Source organism: Malaclemys terrapin, chromosome 13, assembly GCF_027887155.1.
Source record: "Malaclemys terrapin pileata isolate rMalTer1 chromosome 13, rMalTer1.hap1, whole genome shotgun sequence".
Lineage (NCBI taxonomy): Eukaryota > Metazoa > Chordata > Testudines > Emydidae > Malaclemys > Malaclemys terrapin.
This window is the reverse complement of record NC_071517.1, coordinates 42,101,443-42,116,511: the sequence shown is the minus strand read 5'-3', so window position 1 is coordinate 42,116,511 and position 15,069 is coordinate 42,101,443. Positions and strand designations below refer to the sequence as shown.

At 52.0% G+C, this 15,069-nt stretch overlaps 1 protein-coding gene across 1 annotated transcript in view; it reads left to right on the top strand.

Annotated features, from left to right (window-relative positions):
• Positions 1 to 11,340, top strand: part of LOC128847389 (zinc finger protein 850-like) — a 48,902-nt gene extending 37,562 nt beyond the window's left edge. Inside the window, exons 11-13 of the mRNA XM_054046781.1 lie at positions 5,275 to 5,347; positions 8,543 to 8,656; positions 8,960 to 11,340. Coding sequence (XP_053902756.1) covers positions 5,275 to 5,347; positions 8,543 to 8,656; positions 8,960 to 10,827 — 2,055 coding nt within the window. The 3' untranslated portion in view covers positions 10,828 to 11,340. The remainder of the gene's footprint in view (positions 1 to 5,274; positions 5,348 to 8,542; positions 8,657 to 8,959) is intronic.
• Positions 11,341 to 15,069: the final 3,729 nt, after the last annotated feature.

The window sequence follows — 15,069 nt, the reverse complement described above, 5'->3', positions numbered from 1 at the left end:
GAGCAAAAGACCCACCCCCAAGTAAGTTTGGCAATGTCCTTTCCCCCTCAGGGTCTTAAGTCCAGCAACCCAAAAAGATCACCCAAAAGTCCAACAACCAAAAAGTCTCTGTCCCTGGTCAGTGCAGCCCCAGAGTTCAAAGTTTATCTGCAGAGTTTTATCTCCCAGCCTGGGTGGAAAAGGGGGGGGGGATGGTGCGCCACGGGGGCGTTAAGGAGCACCTTACATGGTCCGAGGCCGACTGCCCTACTTCTCCATGGGGTTCTGCTGGGAGCCTTCACCACGAGCCACTCTGCTCCATCTGCTGTCCCGTGAACCGTTCCAGTCATCCCACAAACTGCTTTGCCCCACTCACCATCCCCCAAGCTGCTCCACTCTATTTATTGTCCCACAAACTGCTCTGGAATATAGCTTCAGACTCCCGCCCCCCTGCACTCAGTGATTTCAGCTTGTAATAGGGGGGAGACAGTGCTAGCACACCATTGGCCCAAAGTGAATTCAGCTCAGTAGCTTGTAATCAGATTCCTAATAGAATCAAAATTAGCTCTGATATTCCACAGTCATGAGAGAAGGAGGTACAATTGGTGTTTCAAGCCCATCCCATTAAACACAAATACCTGTCCCCAGCCTAGGGTGACCAGACGTCCCGATAAAATCGGGACTGTCCCGATATTTAAGTGTTTGTCCCGATATTTAAGTGTTGTTTTTCTCTCTCCTGCTCAGCCGGCATGAGCCAGCCTCCCCCGACGGATCCAGAAGGGGTTACTACTGGCCGCTCGGCCGGAAGTGACACCGTGGCCGGTGGGGAGCCGCCGGTTCCCCCACCCTGCTCTGTAGGACTTTGCCACGAGCCTTGCGTGCCATGGGGGCCTGTGGGGCGGGGCCGGCTGGACTCCGGTCGCTCCTGGGCATGGGACCATAGCAGAGCCCCGCGGTAACGTCACCGGCTCCCCAAGGTGTGAGGCCGTGGCAGAGCCCCGGGACGGTGAATCGCGGGGAGCTCTGGGGGGCAGACCCCGGAGAAGCCCTGTGGGAACCACGTGTCCGCTTCACGGCAGCGATGGGTCTGTCCGGGCTGCCTGAGGGCCTGGCACTGGGCTGAGCCGGCGAAGGCAGAACGGAGAGAGGCCTTGGGCCAAGCTGCTAGGACAGGTGCAGGGGAGGCCGAAGGAAAGTGGGCATCCAGCCAGTGCCTGTGGCCCCGAAGAACCCCCAGCTGTGCAGCCCGGGGGACGGAGGGGGGGGTTGCTACTCCTGGGCTGGGACGTTTGGCAGGGTAGGCAGCAGGCTCCGCTTGAGGGTGCTCAGAAGAGACATTTGAGATTTCTTTCTCTCCTGCGCCGCCGGCAGCACTCGTCTTTTTTTTTGCGACAGCCCCCTCCCCCCCCGTCCCGATATTTTCTTCCTCTCATCTGGTCACCCTACTTCACTCCACTGGCAGCCCCCTTCGAGAAGCCTAGCTGCTCTGCAAGCTCTGGGTGGGCTATTCCCCCTAAAGAAACCACCTGGGGCTTCTCCCCCGCCCCGCAACATTCCCCTCCCAGTTTGACACCAGATCATTGATAACTACTCTGAGCACGGTCTTTCAACCAGTCGTGCACCCACCTTATAGTAATTTCATCTAGACCGATGAATTCCTTCCTACCGGTCAGAGGCTAACACTCTGGTCAGCCTCATTAGCAGGGCAGGCAGGCCAATGAAGGAGTCAGGAGTCCGTCCTCTGTGTGAGCTGGAGCTGCCTGCCAGAGAAGGGCAGAGCTAAGGGGAGAGCAGCAGCCTGAGCTGGGCTGGAGGCAGAAAGAAGCTGGACCTGGACCAGTCCTGAGCCGGATGTGGTGAGCAGCTGGGCAGTGCGTGGGGGAACCCTCGGCAGAAGGCCCAGCGCAGAGAGATGCCCCCAGCCAAGAGGCCTTGCAGGCCAGACTGGGAGGGGGATCATAACCCCGATAGGAGGGGGCTGACACTGGAAAGAAGGGCCCTGCTACCTAGAGCCTGAAGATACGTGGCCACTTTCAGAGCAAGTGTCCGACCCATCACATCCCTGCAGCACAGCGAGAGGCTGAGAAGAAGGCCCGGGATGTATGAGGAGCAGACTGTGAACTGCCCTGACATTCCAGAGACGCTGGTTGTGGTTCCCCCCCACAGAGCGGGGAGACGTGTCTTCCTTTCGCCTTTCGCCATTTTTGTCCTTAATTTTTTTAATTACTTGCTGTTTAATAAATTGTGTTTGTTCTGAACTCTATGCAATGCTGAGTAGTGACACCAGGGAAGTGTCCGGAGTGAAGAGAGCACCCCAAACTGGGGATACAGCACCCTTGACTCTGTCCTGAGTGATCACAAGAAAACTGGGGGGCGAGTCCCTCAGGAATCCTGGGTCCAGCATCGTCGGTGTTTCCGGGACTAGAGTGGAAGGGGAGCCCTCGCGGTCAGGCAGGCTCTGGGTGAAGGAAGTGGGAGCGAGGACTCAGCTCCTTTTGCTATTTGATTCCGTTGGGGTGGTGTATAAACCAGGAATGTCCCCCGCAATGGTGGGACCCTTCTCCCGCTTATCACTGTGCATATATATTGGTTTGTCCTAAAGTTAATTAAGTATTTTAAGAAAAAGTGTCAGAGCGGCACCAGCGAGAGTTGCTGGCCACACTCTGAGGCCACCAAAAATTTGTTCCTGAGAATCCCTGGGCTAGACACTCATGATGGGCCCTTCTCACCTTGGAGCCTGTGAGTGGAACAGGAGCCGGACACAGAGATGCTGCAGCGCGGTGGGTTGATCGCTAGGACCCAGGAGCAGCTGGGAGGCGGCTCTGGGGGGAGCGATCGCTGGGCTCAGGCCCGGCAGCAGGAAGTGACTCGCAGCCGCTGCGGGGACTCTGGCTCCAGGCTCCCGGCGAGATCCCCGAGCCCCGGCGGCTGGTGCTGGGAGCCCGGAGCCCGGGCTGCAGCCGGGAGAGGGGAATCTCCAGCAGGGCCCTTCCCGCTGCTCCCCAGGAGCCTCTCCCAGGGCAGAGCCCCCAGCCCGGCCAGGCCCCTTCCCGGCCCGGCCCCTGCCCCAGGGGGCCCCGCTCGGAGGGAAGGTGAGAGAGACCCGCCCCCGCCCCCGTCACCCCCGGGCTGCAGGGGGAGGTTTGGCCCCAGGCTGCTCCCAGCGGAGCTGGCTGCGATTCCCGCCCTGGGCCCGGGAAAGCTGCCGCCAGCTCCCGGTGTGTGCGGGGCGGGGGGAGCCCGGGACAGAGACACGTGGGGAGCAGAGGGGGGGTGAGAGCCGGGGTACAGACCCTGCCAGGCAGGGCGGAGAGGAAAACCCGGGAATAATGAGGGGCAGAGGGGATAAAAGTTCCCCCAGATGGGCTGAGCCAGCTGCAGTGGATGCAAAAAAAAAAAAAAACAACAAAAACAAGGTGGGGGGAGGTAGAGGGGTGTTTTCCTCCCCCCTTCCCAGGATCTCAGCTCCCATTTCCCAGGGCCGTGTCCTTAAAGACCCAGTGCATCGCAGAGCCCGGACAGAGCCGCTCTCCCCCTGTATAAGATGTTACTGAGCTGCTAAAGGAGACTTGATCCAGTGAAATATTTACAGACCCTCCCCCCCCCCAAAGATCTCACTGTCACACCTGCTTCGAGTGTTTAAAGAATCCAGGTCTCAGTTCCTGTGTCTGCGTAAAGCCGCCCAGCGCTTCATCCGTGTGTCCCAGCCACTGTCCCTGTTCCCCTGAGTTTCACTCCTCTTGGAGTCCAGTCTGGGCAGTTTCACTCCTGTACATTAGTTCCTTATAAAAACATTATTTTTATTACTCTGAGCTCTTCATCTTCAACTTCATTATCGTTGTGCGGAGGGATGTCACTCTGCCATGGAATTTATATTTGTAATAGCAAATCATCATGGGAAATATGAATAGTTGCGAGTAGCTTCAGCAATCGCATCTCACGGTGACACTGTAACAGTTCCTGTTTCTATTATAATGTAATTTAAGGGCAGAGCTGACTGATTTCATGGGCTGGTCTCAAAACTCACCACATGAGTGAAGTGAGCTTAATATGTTTTGTTACACCTGCCAGATTGTGTCCTCACACCTTTGTGAGCATCGCAGTCACAGACACACCGATATGACCATCCCCATGTACGACAGGGGTAACAGACAATGCCGTCTGTCCAAGTTACATTTCCCCAGCAGTGCCTAGTTACAAGGCAGATATCCACATGCAACCCCCTCCGTACACACACACACACTGCTCCCAGCTTACATTGGCTTTATTAAAAAACGAGAAAAACCAACGAGGAGTCCTTGTGGCACCTTAGAGACTAACACATTTATTTGGGCATAACTGTCATGATTCTAGCCCACAAAAGCTTATGCCCAAATAAATGTGTTAGTCTCTAAGAGCTTGGCTACACTTGCGAGTTAGTGCGCAATAAAGGAGCCCCATGCCCACTAGCTCACTCCCCATCCACACTGGCAAGGCACATAGAGCGCTCTGACTCCACAGCTAGTGGCCCCTTTTGATTCTGCTCTTTTTCTAGCATTTGGCTCAGAGATGCTGTTACTGGGAGGGTTTGAAAAGGCTGGGGGGGAATCGGTTTGTGACATGGACTCCAGCTCCTGTAACCTCCCCCATCGCCCCTCTCGACCCGACAGGTTGAGGAATCACGTCCACGTTTCATGCCAGATCGGCCCATCTTCCAGGAGACAAGGAAGGGAAATGGCTGTGATGGAGCCAGCTCAGGTAGGGGATTTTCAGGGAGCTGCTGGGCGGGGTGAGGGAGAGGCAGGGAAGAGACGGGGTTTGATAAACCTGCTGATTTTCTGAGTAGACCCATTGGTGGTAGTGGGGGAGAGGGACATTCGCCCATTTCAAAAACAGGACATAACCCCCCTGCACAGGGCTGGAGCCTGAGCCCAGTAACCAGAGACTGCTGTGAAATATGAAGGGAAGCTGTTGGGATTCCTGTCCCTGGCTCAGCGCGCTGCGTCCCATAGCAGCCTGTGGCTGGCAGGCGTGTGGGAAATGAGAAGACCCTGCCCTGCTCCGTGTGCTGGGGAGGGGGGGCGGGGACAAGGAGCTCTCACCTTCTCCCACCCCCTGAAGCCTCCTGGCTGCTCTGAACAGTAGGGGTCTGAGTTTGTTACTCTGGCCCTCCCAGAGCTTCGAGTTCTTTTCCTTTCCCTGCGAATAGCGGGATTGTGGCTGGGGCAGCAGGTGCTGAGTGGGGGACTCTTGTTGTTTCAGATGCCGGTGACCTTTGAGGAGGTGGCTGTGTATTTCACCCAGGGGCAGGGGGCTCTCCTGGACCCCGCTCAGAGAGCCCTCTACAGGGACGTCATGCAGGAGAACTACGAGACAGTGACCTCGCTGGGTAAGGGATTCCCGTCCCCTCGGTTATTAGAAGCTGTGGGGTCTGCGTGTCGGACTCTGGTCAGGTTCTTCCCAGGTCAGTTAGATCAGAGGCTAATGGGTTCCCTAATGCACAGGTGTCGTGAGAAAGACTTGCATCTCCGTACCCTCTCCAATGGGATACAGGTGAAAAACCTAATGGACATGCTAACTAATCCCCATCCCTCCAGGTTTCAAAGGGACAGAATTTATTCATTGTCCTCTCTGTATTGATTCCCAGTCAGACAGAGAATCCCTGTTCACCTCCCTTCTTGGAAATAGCTCCAGCCATGGGGAGGGCTCTGGGCTCCGCAGGTTTAGAAATAGACAGAGGTTTAACTCCAGAGCTGGGTGTGTGTCAGCAAGTCTCCCAGAGAGCACAGATCCTGGGAACTCCTAGTGAGGGTGTAAAAATTCCCATCACCTCCCCTGATGCCTGCCTCCCCCAAGGCGGCTCAGTTACCATGTTCCTGTCCTCTTAAGTTCCATATTCCCACCCAGGGTCGGCTCTAGGCACCAGCGCTACAAGCATGTGCTTGGGGCGGCACCTTCCAAGGGGTGGCACTCCAGCCCCCCCCCCCCCCCCCTTTTTTTTTCCTTGGGATACAAAAAGCCGGAGCCGGCCCTGAACCAACCTGTTCCCTGTCCGCTGAGGCTTTCAGGCTGCGCTGGAACTGACGCTGCAGTTCTGGCTGCAGTCACTAGATGGCGCTCATGGCAGCCGGAGTCGCACAGGCTGGACGGCAGGTCAGGCTGCCCGGCCGCTGGAGAGCCGGAGCGTCATCCCCGGAGCTGAGCCCGGCTGCGGCGGCGAGAGGGGCTCAGCTCCGGGGGATGATGCTCCGGCTCTCCAGCGGCCGGGCAGCCTGACCTGCAGCCCAGCCTGGGGGTGAGGAGCCGGGGAGGGGGGAGGGGTCCTGCTGCTGCTCGGAGTCTCCCCAGGGCGGCGCGGCGTTTCCCCGCCCGAGGGGGCTGTGCAGGCGCCGCCGGGCTGGGCAGGGGGCGGATCCCGGCTCGCGCGCTGACAGGGTGAGTGGCTGGGCAGCCCGAGCTGCCGCCGCCCCCTCCTGCCCCCGGACCCAGCCCGCCGCGCACCTCCCCCACTCAGCCCCGCGCTGCCTGCCCTGGGCGGGGAGAGGCAGAGCCCGGCTCCGAGCGGGGCAGCGGGAGATACTGCCCTGCCAGGGGACCCCCGCGGCTCGGGCACCTGGGGGGGGGTCAGTGTCTGTCCTCTCGGCTCTGCCTGCACGGGGCTGGGGAAGCAGCTGTCAGCACCTGCCCCTCTCAGCCCTTGCACCCCCCATCCCGCTCGCAGCCCCTCCACTTGTACCTCCCCCCATCACTCCTTCGCCGCACCCCTTCCCCTTGTACTCTCCCTTCACCCGCATCTCTCCCCTTGTACCCTCCCCCAGCCCTCTCCTCCCGCACCTCCCCTTTCCCCTGCACCTCTTCTCCCGCAACCCTCCTGATACCCCCTCTCCTCCTCCACCCTCCTCCGCGAGTACATCACACCCCGCCTCTCTGCCAGTGTAGAGCCCCCAAGCACCCCCACACCTGCTCCTCTGCCTGCACTTTACTAGCTCCCCATCCCTTTCTGGGTATAAGGTTTGAAGGTTAGTCCCTATGCCTTGCATGTGCATTTGGAGCACTAAAGATGGGGTTGCAGGGGACAGGGGCGGGCGAGATTCATACTAAAGTGAAATAAAAATAGGATAAATGTTTTGATCCCCACTGCGAGTGTAAACAGGGATTGCTGTGGTGAACGAGGTGGTCCCGTTTGAGGGGGGGAGCCCAGGACTGGGCCGGTGGGGGTGTGGGAGGGCACTGGTGCAGGGGCAGGGGAGAGCCCAGGGCTGGGTTTGGGGGCAGCCAAAAATTTTTTTGCTTGGGGCGGTAAAAAACCTAGAGCCGGCCCTGTTCCCACCAGCACAGCACGGGAACAGGATCCGTTCCCACAGTGCCCTTTGTGACAGACACTCCCCCAATGCTCCATGCGCCCTGTGCGAAGAGTTCAGTCACAGAGACCCCCTTGGGACTGTAACCTGGTGTGCTGAAATTATCACTTGAGCCTGTTCTCCCTGCCAGGTTGGGCCCCCAGTACCCTCTCTTGTTGAACCAGACACGCTAACCTGCTGCAGCACAGATTCAGGGTCCAGGCCACGCCCCCAAGCTGCAAATCTTAATTGAAAACAGCACAGCAAGATAACTATCTCCAGCACTCAGATACCCAGCCCCAATAGGATCTAAACCCCAGATAAATCCGTCGTACTCTGTATAAAGGTTATACAGGGTAACTTCCTAAGTGTTCGCCCTCTTTATCACTAAAAGAGAGAGATGCACAAACTGTATAGCAATTACTTACACTGGATTTATGAATAAGCAAAAGTGATTTGATTAATTATAAAAAGTAGGATTTAAGTGGTTTTAAATAATAACAGACAGAACAAAGAAAGTCAATAAGCAAAATAAAACAAACATGCAAAGCTAAGCTAAATACACTAAGAAACTGGTTACAAATAATAGTTTCTCACCGTCAAAAATGTTTCAATAAGCCTCCTTCACAGACTAGACTGATATCTAATCTGGGCCCAATCCATTCCCCTGTTCAGTATCCCTTAGTTCCAGGAGACATCTTGGGTGATAAGCAGGGGTCTCCTCACCACGACTGGCAGCCCCCTTATATAGATTTGGCAAAAGGCGGGAGTCCTTTGTTCCAGCTTGACCCCCTCCCAGTTCCTTATGGAAAAGGCCACGGTTTAAAATGGATTCCAGTATCAGGTGACATGGTCCCATGCTTCTGTAAGACCCCAGTCTCCATTTTTCATGGGCTGATCCTCACCTACGCAGGAAGACTTACAGGTAAACAAAACCATTCTCAGCCCATTGTTTTGGATAAATGCAGCAATCAAGTATCATTAATGACCCTCACTTAGCATAATTACAATGGGACCTTAGATTTGTACTTCATATTCCTAACTGTAAATATAAGAATGATACATACATACGAATAGGAAAACCATATTCAGTAGATTACAGCTTTTCCAATGATCCCTTACATGGGACCTTTTGCATAAAGCATGTTCCAGTTATGTCATATTCATATGGATAAGCATATTTTCAGAAAGCATATGGAGCATCCCGTAACACCCTGATCTGGTCTGATTTCACCCCTGCGCAGGATTTCCCATTCCCAAACCTGAACTGATCGCCCAGCTGGAACGAGGGGAAGAGCCGTGGGTGCCCGATCTCCAAGCCTGCGAGGAAAGAGAGATCCTGAGAGGTGACTGCACAGGTGAGGGCTGACACAGAAACCGTCTGGGGAATGAAGGAAAAAGTTGAGAATCACAAAAATATGGTGTGAGTAATGCACTCAGTTCTTCTTCCTTCTCTCACTCAGGGCAGGGCTGTAGTCAGCAGATATCGCTCACACCTTTCCACCCACCCTGTTAGCTGCAGGAGTTTCCTTTCCTGTGAGTGTTTGGGTGGGATGTGGAGGCAGAATCCAATTGCTCAGTCTTTGTGTTGGGTTTTCCCTCGGTGCTATTCCTCTTTCTCCCCAGCACAATGACTCCTGTCTGGATTGTCTCTCTCCCAGCAGGTGCTGAGAGAGTGAGTGAGAATGAAGAGGAGAATCATGATGCAGAAGTTCCTGGTAAAGTGGAACCACAGGGGACCTTTACGGGAAGAGCTGAAGGGAATTTTTCCCAGTGCTGGGAACAGGGAGAAGCCTGGGTAATTTGGCACAGGTCAGAGAGGCTGCTGGGAAACCACCCAGGAAAGAAAGCGGATGAATATATTAACAGTGGGAGAGGAGACAAGGATCCCAAAGCGCAGCAGACAAACCCCAAGGAAGAGACACCCAGGGACTGCCTGCAGTGTGGGAAAGGATTCATTGTGAGATCACAGCTTGTGACACATCAGACAATCCACACTGGAGAGAAACTCCTTCAATGCTTGGACTGTGGGGAAATCTTCAATAACTGCTTAGACCTTAATAACCATGGGAGATGTCACACAGAAGAGAAACTCGTTCAATGCCTCCAGTGCGGGAAATGTTTCATTTGGAAGTCAGAAATAATTACACATCATATAAGCCACACAGGAGATAGACCCCATAAGTGCGTGGACTGTGGGAAAAGTTTCATACGGAGGTCACACCTTGTTAATCATCAGGCAATCCACACAAGAGAGAGACCTCACAAGTGCGTGGACTGTGGGAAAAGTTTCAGACGGAGGTCAACCCTTTTTAAACACCAGGCATTACACACTGGAGAGAGACCCCATAAGTGTTTAGTCTGTGGGAAAAGTTTCATATGGAGGTCAGACCTGGTTAAACATCAGGCATTCCACACAGGAGTAAGATCCCATAAGTGTTTAGTCTGTGGGAAAAGTTTCATACGGAGGTCAGACCTTGTTAAACATCAGAGAATCCACACAGGAGAGAGACCTCACAAATGTGTGGACTGTGGAAAAAGTTTCAAACAGAGGTCAGACCTTGCTAAACATCAGAGAATCCACACAGGAGAGAGACCTCACAAGTGTATGGACTGTGGAAAAAGTTTTATAGAGAGGTCAGCCCTTGTTAAACATCAGAGGATTCACACAGGAGAGAGACCCCATAAGTGCTTGGACTGTGGGAAAACGTTCAGAATCACATCGGACCTTGTTTTACATCAGAAAATCCACACAGGAGAAAGCCCCCATAAGTGCTTAGACTGTGGAAAAAGTTTCATATGGAGATCAGACCTTCTTAAACATCAGGCATTCCACACAGGAGTAAGATCACATAAGTGTTTAGTCTGTGGGAAAAGTTTCATACGGAGGTCAGACCTTGTTAAACATCAGAGAATCCACACAGGAGAGAGACCTCACAAATGTGTGGACTGTGGTAAAAGTTTCAAACAGAGGTCAGACCTTGCTAAACATCAGAGAATCCACACAGGAGAGAGACCTCACAAGTGTGTGGACTGTGGAAAAAGTTTCATACGGAGGTCAGCCCTCGTTTTACATCAGAGAATCCACACAGGAGAAAACCCTCATAAGTGCTTAGACTGTGGAAAAAGTTTCATACGGGGGTCAGAGCTTGTTAAACATCAGAAAATCCACACGGGGGAGAAGCCCAATCAGTGCTTGGACTGTGGGAAAAATTTTGTAGAGCGGTCAGACCTTATTAAACATCAGACAATCCACACAGGAGAGAGACCGGACAAGTGCTTAGACTGTGGGAAAAATTTCATACGGAGGTCAGACCTCATTAAACATCAGGCAAGCCACACAGCGGAGAGACCCCATAAGTGTTTGGAATGTGGAAAATGTTTCACATACAGATCACATCTTATAGCACATCAGAGGATCCACACTGGAGAGAGACCCTATAAGTGCTTGGATTGTGGGAAAAGTTACACACAGAAATCACATCTCACTAAACATGGGAGAATCCACACAGGATCTAAACTTCTGTGATACATGGCCAGAAAGGGTTAAGAAACTTGCAGGCTAATTGACCCAGATTCAACCTTTAGACACATGTTAGAAATGTGTGTAAATGCTAATTAGCGCCATTCCACATTAGATAAGCTAGAGCTTTGAAATGTAAACTTTTATGGTTAAAGATCTGGAAGAAGCTAGTAATTGTAATAGTCTGTGGTTACTTACATCTTGTTAGAGCTTAACAGTGTAACTAAAGGGTTCCTAAAGGGTTGTATTCTGTTAAATCTGAGATGAAAAGGAAATATTAACATATAGATAAAATTTGAGTGTAATAATGTCATTGTCTACATGTCTCTGTAAAATTTGTGGTAAACTGTTTATTAACTGCTTTATGGATATTTACCTTATTTTAATCTATGTAATTAATTACCAGTGATGTTTAGGAAATAGATTACTTGAACAGCCTATTGTTCACCTGATGAAGTGATTCTGAAATTTTGCAATTCTAATGCACCATCTCTAAGTAAAACTGACCTACGGACTCTATTCATCTCTGTATGATCTTTTCACCCACACGCTCTCTTTTCTTGTTGTGAAAAATTTTAGTTTACCTAATAAGAACTGGCTGTAAGCGTGTATTTTGGTCAGAAGTAAAGAAATCATTAACTTGCTGGGTGATGTGTCTGATCCTTCGGGATTGGTAGAACGTTTTATATGATGAAAAAAGAACAGGACTACTTGTGGCACCTTAGAGACTAACAAATTTATTAGAGCATAAGCTTTCGTGGACTACAGCCCACTTCTTCGGATGCTGTAGTCCACGAAAGCTTATGCTCTAATAAATTTGTTAGTCTCTAAGGTGCCACAAGTACTCCTGTTCTTTTTGCTGATGCAGACTAACACGGCTGCTACTCTGAAACCTGTCATTATATGATGAAGAAGATTTTCAGTAATCCCCATCATGTTTAACTGGGCTGTCTGGCAGCGAGCCCAAGGCTGGGTTGCTTTAAGGGAGCTGTGCTTTGGCTCTGTGTAGCCAGTAACGTATTGTAGAAGCTGCTTTCTTTTTGGCTTGGTTAATCTAAGTATTGAAATAGCCACTAGTTTTGAGGATTGTCGGCCCATTCTTTGCAGTTTGCCCTAACTGAGCGATCTCTGTGTGTCCCGCCAGCCCGGGACCCTGGTCACAACTTCATAAACGCCTTGTCTGTAGGGAAAGTTTCCTTCAGCTACCGCACCTCATTAAACATCAGAGAATCCACAAAGGTGTGAGAGACCCTAGGAATAGGGGAGCTGGGTGCTGGGGCTATTGAGTGTTTGGAGATCATGGGATAAGAGGCGAGGGAGAGCACCGGGGTAGAGAAGTGCTGCCTCTCCTCACTCTCTTCGTCTGCCCCTTCTCCCTGCCCCCTCTGCATTCAGACAGCACCACTGAGAGGGGCTGGTTCAGAGCTGGGATGCTGTATATCTACTTGTGAGATTGCGGGGGAGGGGTTAAATGATGACAGACACAAATAAGGGGGACCTGATGAAAGAAATTTGAGATTCATTGGTCTACGCTATTCTGGTCACCACTGTTACAAAATGATGATAGATCTTGTACAAAGTACAAGCCCTGTAAGGTGTCCTATGAAAAGTGATGGTCTACTGCATATTATTGTCCTGTTAAATCGTGTGCATCAACATTGTGTATGGAGTTATGAGATTTTGCTATGGGTTTGTTACTGAACCATACTGGAAATCTGGAAAATGCCCACAGACAGCTCCCCAGAGACAATGGTATCTGCACACCAGCCAGGTGTTAAGTGGCCAGTAATTGCTTAGCCAGCCATTCACCAGCTGTGGAGCTGGGAACAAGAGAGTTACAATTCACCGGAAGGATGGCTGGACGCTCACTTAGGCCACAGACTGATTGTCGCCTGCCCCCCCCCCCCCCGACCTGGGGGTGAACCTCAAAGAGGAGAGTGGTACAAAGGAACAAGGGAGAATTGCCTCCATTTTCACCTCTCCTCTCCAATCTTCACAGAAGGCAACAAGATGGTTTGAAAGGCAACAGGGGCCTTGCAGTGGGGAGGGCAGACCAAGGCTGGAAGGAAATCCATCCTCGGTACTAAGAACTGTGAATTGCCTGCAACATCTGGTGGGGTGAGAGAAGCTGTTTCCTTCCAATCTTCCTTAGCTTGGTGAAGTTCAGGATTTAAAATTTGGACGTTTCACGCCTTTCTCACTTGTGATCACTTAAAAGCTACCTGGCTCTAGTTAATAGACTTGTTTTTATCCCAACCAGTGCATTTTCATTGAAGTATTTGGGGGATTTCACTTGAGATCCCCAGGCTGTTCCCTAATCACCATCCTTTGTTACGATGAGGCACTAATGAGCTTGTACCCCACAGTTAATACCAGGCAGCTCTGTGTTCTTGGGGAACCAGGGCACAGTATCCAGCCTGTCTGACTCATGAAAGACACCCCCCCCCCCAGTCTCTGCTTGAACCAAACCCGATCAGGGAAAAAACTTGCAGGGAGCAGTGAAGGGCAGGGGGAGACACACCTGGACCCCTCCTGACAAGGGTGACAAGATTAAGGGAACTCCCCTAGCCTCATCTGCATGAAAGATGGGATAGGCAGGCACCGCCATTAGCATACAGAATGGAGAACAGAGATTCCAACCCAAGAACCGCACTGAACTCTGGGACCAGAAAAGCAGGGAAGCACTGCATCATGGGGGATCTGTGCTCCATATGTTAATGAACCCACGCCTGCACACACCCAGCTCAGCAGTTATCAGACCAATTCTAGTAATGAATCCTTAATTGATATCCAAATACTGAAGCAGCCTAGTTGCATTATGAGCTCCCTGGAAGAAAACACCACCCATAGCCAGGAGTGATCAGCTCCTATTGTCTACCCCAGGGGTCGGCAACCTATCGAGCTGGTTTTCAGTGGCACTCACACTGCCCGGGTCTTGGCCACCAGTCCGAGGAGCTCTGCATTTTAATTTAACTTTAAATGAAGCTTCTTAAACATTTTAAAAACCTTATTTACTTTACATACAACACTAGTTTAGTTAGATATTATAGACGTATAGAAAGAGACCTTCTAAAAACGTTAAAATGTATGACTGGCACGCGAAACCTTAAATGAGAGTGAATAAATGAAGACTTGGCACACCGCTTCTGAAAGGTTGCCGACCCCTGCTCTAGCCTAAAGAAAACCCTTGAGTCATCAGTTTACCCACAAACAAATCTATTGTTCTCCCTTGAACCATTGTATTTTCCCTACAAAAAGCCCTACTCACCCTCTAGTCAGGGTTCTGATGCTTAGATCTAAACTATGCATCAGTTCCACTGAGATTTCATCTTCTCCTGACTGATCGTGCTGGGGGCTCTGCCTGTCTCCAGCACTCAGGGTCTTGAGCTACCACCATCACCGGGAACCCCGACCAGTTCAAGGTTCATGGAAATGGTGAGATCCTCTCTCTCTTTCTCTGTTTTCTTTTCTACCTCAGGCAGGTATAGTTTTCTATATATAACTTTTGTAACCTTTAATAATCTAAGTGTTACGTTGGTTTAGAATCTCCTTATGTAGTTATCACTATTCAATAAATAACTTTTATGGTTAAGCTGGTTGCGTCTCTCTCTCTCTCTCTGAATTTTACTCTTTTGTGTTTTTAGCTTCCCCATTTACTTTGTTGCAACGCTTCTTTTACCTAAGCTAACGATCGCCGAACACCCCCCGCCAAGCGCTGTGCCGCCGAACACCCCCCGCCGAGCGCTGCGCTGCCGAACACCTCCGCCCCCCGTGGAGCGCTGCACTGCTGAAGCTCCCCCGCGCAAACACCACCAAACACCCCCCGTTGAGCGCCGTGCCACCAAACACCCCCCCGCCGAGCGCCGCGCTGCCGAACCCCTCCCAGTGGAGCGCCGCGCCACCGAACACCCTCCGCCGAGCACTTCGCCGCCGGAACCCCCACTCCCCCGCCGAGCGCTGCGCCGCACTGCCCCCCGCCACCCCAAGATTGGCCTCCCCTTAGCAGGTGCCACTCCAAGCACGTGCTTGGTTGGATGTAAATTGATTGATGGAAATCAATTCTAGGGCCTTTTTCGTTCCTTGCAGTGCGCATTCTCTGAATTAGTTGTCCATGAAGCTGGTAGATGTTATTTGGAGGCTGTGACGGAGTAGGGAGTGGGGCAGATTGACCAGGGAGCGTTGCGGGGGAGTTTTGTTGGGACTGTCTGCAGGGCCGGCTTTAGGCTGATTCAGCCAATTCCGCTGAAT